At 42.2% G+C, this 4,140-nt stretch overlaps 1 protein-coding gene across 1 annotated transcript in view; it reads right to left on the bottom strand.

Annotated features, from left to right (window-relative positions):
* LOC109538673 (protein artichoke) overlaps window positions 1-2,462 on the bottom strand; it is a 9,413-nt gene extending 6,951 nt beyond the window's left edge. The window contains exons 1-5 of the mRNA XM_019906030.2: window positions 2,169-2,462; window positions 1,980-2,118; window positions 1,707-1,924; window positions 1,031-1,356; window positions 713-977 (exon numbers count right to left, since the gene is read on the bottom strand). Of these exons, the coding sequence (XP_019761589.2) occupies window positions 713-977; window positions 1,031-1,356; window positions 1,707-1,924; window positions 1,980-2,118; window positions 2,169-2,311 (1,091 nt within the window). The 5' untranslated portion in view covers window positions 2,312-2,462. The remainder of the gene's footprint in view (window positions 1-712; window positions 978-1,030; window positions 1,357-1,706; window positions 1,925-1,979; window positions 2,119-2,168) is intronic.
* Between the last annotated feature and the right edge of the window lie 1,678 nt (window positions 2,463-4,140).

Genomic DNA, 4,140 nt, shown 5'->3' with positions numbered 1-4,140 from the left:
CAAATAATTTGAGAGCACGTACTATTTTTGAATTTAAGTCTAAACATAAATAAAATGGTATTTTATGTATCTAAGGCAAGAAGTAAGCTGTAATATACTAATTTATTTCTTTTTCAATCTTACTCAAGTTAGAAGTAAAAAATCATTTACTTGTACGTGTCCTTACTTTTCTGCTGCGGGCACGCAAAATTTATTTTCGATAAATTTTGTTAATTTGTTAATCAAAACACCATATTTTCAGTATTTCATAAGGGTCTCAGGTTTAAGTAGTTAGAAGATTTACTTTTACATGCCCTTACTTTTCTGCTGCGCGCACGCAAAATTTATATTGAACCAATTTGGAATATACCGTAGATATACATTCATGTATATTACCGGAATATTTGTTTTGAACATACTAGGTATATTCACCTGCACATATACACAATATGTACATACCTGGCATGTTCATCTGCACATATACCCAATATGTACATACCTAGGATCTACTTTTTATGAACTTTGATGAATATACATGCATGTGTATTCCACGAACATTCATGTTAGGAATGTTCAACCGTGTATATTCCCAGGATATTCCCGCAATGTTCTGTATATTTTTTGAACATTCTGGGATATTCATAGAATATCAAATGCTATGTGGGATTGGTTTGAAGCTAGCAAAAACTAGCAGTTCGTGTGCAATAAATTTCCCTATCGGGGACACACATACCTAGGCAAAGCATCCAGAATAGCTCTCAGGTCAGCAACGTGTCCGATTTCGTTGCGCACCAGCCACAATTCCTCCAATCCGCTGCCCGACTCCTGCAGGAAACTTTCTGGGTGCACCCTCCTGAGGAAGTTGCCGTTTAAGTTCAGCTCGCGTAGCTGAGGGACTCGATGGAACGCTCCATGGTGAAGCTCAGTGATACGATTGTTGGGCAAATGCAGCGAACGCAGCGTGGGCAGGTCCACAAAGCCCGCTTCTCCCAGAACATCTGCGGGTTTGTCCGGGGTGTTAAACCATCAAGTCTTCTGAGACTGTCCTCACCAATGTGGTTGTTGTCCAGTCTTAAAGTGGCCAATTGGGGCAGCTCACGGCTGGCGCGTCCGACCATTCCAGCGTCTTTAATGCGGTTGCCCACCAAGACCAATTCTTCCAGAATGGGCAGTCGCGTGATGGCTCGATGGTGCATCCAGGTGAGTCCGCAATTGGAAATGTTCAGCAAACTCAAGCTGGGCAGATCTCGGAACACTTCAGCCTCCAAGCGGTTTAGCTGGGGACTCTGGCCAATGTGAATCTTTTCCAATGAGGGGTTGTTTTTGAAATTGCGCGGCGACAGCTCTAAGAGGGAACTTGACTGGATTTGCAAGTACCTAGAACGAGGTCAATTTTTAAAGAGCGCATTTGATTGAAAACCGCCCGTTTCGACCAAAATTTGCAAAGTGTTCGGAGTGATTGGGATGAAATTTTCCCTTTTTTTAGTCAACCCCACTCGCAAAACAAATTTCCCCAAAAACCCAAGAATCCCAAGTATAACCGGCGATTTACCGCTTATAGGCCTTGCGGATCCACCACAGCTGAATGACGCAGGTGCCAAATGAGCCTACTATGCTACTATTAACGCGCTGAGCCGGAAACTTGGAAAAACGATGCTTCCGTATACAGCATGTTCGCTTTTCCCTCTCCAAATAGTTCCGATCGAATTAGCCAAATAATTGCTTACCGGAGTTTTGGCAGGCCAGAAAACATCGGCAACCGTTTCATCTCGTTGGTTTCAATGGTGACTGCTTGTAGAGCGATCAGTTGCGCAAGAGAATCTTCTGGCATTGTTCGCAGTTTCGGTTCGACAATGAAAAGCTCCATTAGAGTGGTTTCCAGGCCGCCAAGCCAATCGTTGGACACTCTTTCCAGACCGTTGTGGCGCAGCATGAGCCTTAGAATCTACAAGCTTGAGTTACTCCTCGCACAAAAAATGTTGGAGACTCCGAAACTCTACCTTAAGATGGACGAAACTTCTGCCAGGAAGAGCGGGCAGGAGGTTGTTTTCCAGAATCAGTTCATCGATGGGTTCCTGGATGAATTTGGCAGTTGCCCTCAAACCGTCCACAACGCTTGGAAGATCGCTGTGCGTGCACCTGGAATGGTTCATCAGCATAGCAAATACAGACTGTGTGCAGGAACTTACCAGATCTGGAATTCTTCTCCGCGAATCAAGCACCTACAGGGCAGGATGGATTTGGGCATCGGGCACGTTTTTTGGCCTTTTGAGCCTTCGAGCAGAGCCGCACCAAGCGTCAAAACACACAATATTGCCCATTTTAGATCCATTTTCGTTCTCTCATTCCGCTTTCATCGGCTCCAACTGGCAAAGGGCTCTTGAAACTTTCATCATTTGATAATTTAATGGCGTATTGTGCGGACCTTAAATGGGATTTTATTGTTAATCGCCACTTTTCAATGGTTGATCTGGTTTTATTGCGGAAGCAGGTTTCGATTTGTTTTCTCTGAATGCGACAGATTTATGAGGCGTCCGCGGTTCCTGTTTGGTTTTCCATTTGTCTACCATCTACAGGGTGATTATTGATTGAACTTTGTTTCTTTTTCTTATTTTAATGGCTTCAATGGAACGAATTTCAAACTTGTAACGTCCTGCCAAATATCAACCTGCCCTGCATTGTTTCTGCTTAGTGAAAGTGCTCGGAATGCTAAATTTTCATTGCAAAGGACTTAAAACCGGAAATTACTTAGAAAGTCCTAATATTAACACAATGCCCAAGCAGCCTGAGCACACTTGTCTAATCTGAATGTACAGGGTGCTTTCAGGCCGTCGTAGAAGGAGTTTCTGAAAAACTCATCACTTTCTAACCAATATTGATGGAAACTCTGCAGTTGGATTCCAATAAAAATCTCAGATCTCACAGCCTCGAGTCTCTCCTATAAACTGTGAAAATCTCAAGTTTCTACTTGCTCTTCTTGACGAGGTACGAACTTTCAAACGCAAAATTTACGTTGCGCGCTGTTATTATATATAGCTTTTTGGTTAACCTTGTTGGGAAAACGCCCTTTTATTGCATTGGACAGTTTTCCATTGAACTATTAATTTTGGCTAATTTGTACTAACAGTAAAACAATTGTTGACATTAATGTCCTTTCGCATATAGCGGTTCCTTAGTCGAAATCATTGCGACTTGAGAACGGTTCGGTCACGGCACTTGACTTATGATTTTTCATAAATGCCTTAAAATCTGCTCTTGTTTTGTGCTTTTCTCTGAAGTGTAGCATAAATTATGCGACAAATTGGCTCGTAGAACCCGAGCGGGTTTATGGGTTGAAAATAAAACGCTAACACGGGCTCAACTTGATCGTTTTTAGTAAAAATTCTTCGTATCTATGCTGGGTTTCATTAGACGCGCTTATGTGGAAAAGTATCTGGCAGCAAAAGATTGGTATATGGTAGATTCTTACTCATTTTCGTCACAGTGTTTGGCCGCAGTACAATCGAAACGATTGGCACAAAGACCCGCTTTTATAGTGGAATTGACCAATATCCGTTCGGGATTTGAAAAGTGAAACAAACGCAGGCTGAAATTGGTTCCGTTGGGCGCTAAAAAGTCATTTTTCTCTTGCTACAAATCCTGAAAAAGGCGTTTTTGCGTCGCGCCAGATGTGCGAAAGTCTGGAGCAATTGATGGTGAAGAAGCAGCGAAAACTTGGATGTTAACGTGAAGAAAGTGGAGCGAAAAAATCTTCAATAATTCTAAATTGTCGTTTTTTTGCAAACTGAACTTCAAACTGGCCCGAGCGTTACACTATAGTGTCGCACCCTGTATATATATACAGGGTGCGACTGCTTAAGTTAACGAGGGAATTTTGAGGAAAAACGCATATTTGACATTACGTTTCCATCGAGTGTCATTCAGGGGCGGATCCAGCTTATGTAGAAAAAATACAGTCTTCTGTTGTTTATGAACTGAAAATGATCGTCGTTTTGTGCAAGGGTGGCGCAAGATTATTGCAAAATTTAATGTTTTCCGTCCCGTTTTGCCTGTTTCTCGGAAGCAAAATGAGGAAGAACGCTCTTTTTTACATCATTCCAGAGATAACTAAATGGCCTTTTAGAAAGTGAACCATGGATGGGGAAATGTTGGCAGATTTCT

This window comes from Dendroctonus ponderosae, unplaced genomic scaffold (assembly GCF_020466585.1).
Source record: "Dendroctonus ponderosae isolate FM_Combo_2020 unplaced genomic scaffold, Dpon_F_20191213v2 Dpon_F_20191213_3, whole genome shotgun sequence".
Lineage (NCBI taxonomy): Eukaryota > Metazoa > Arthropoda > Insecta > Coleoptera > Curculionidae > Dendroctonus > Dendroctonus ponderosae.
This window is presented reverse-complemented; position numbering and strand designations above follow the sequence as displayed.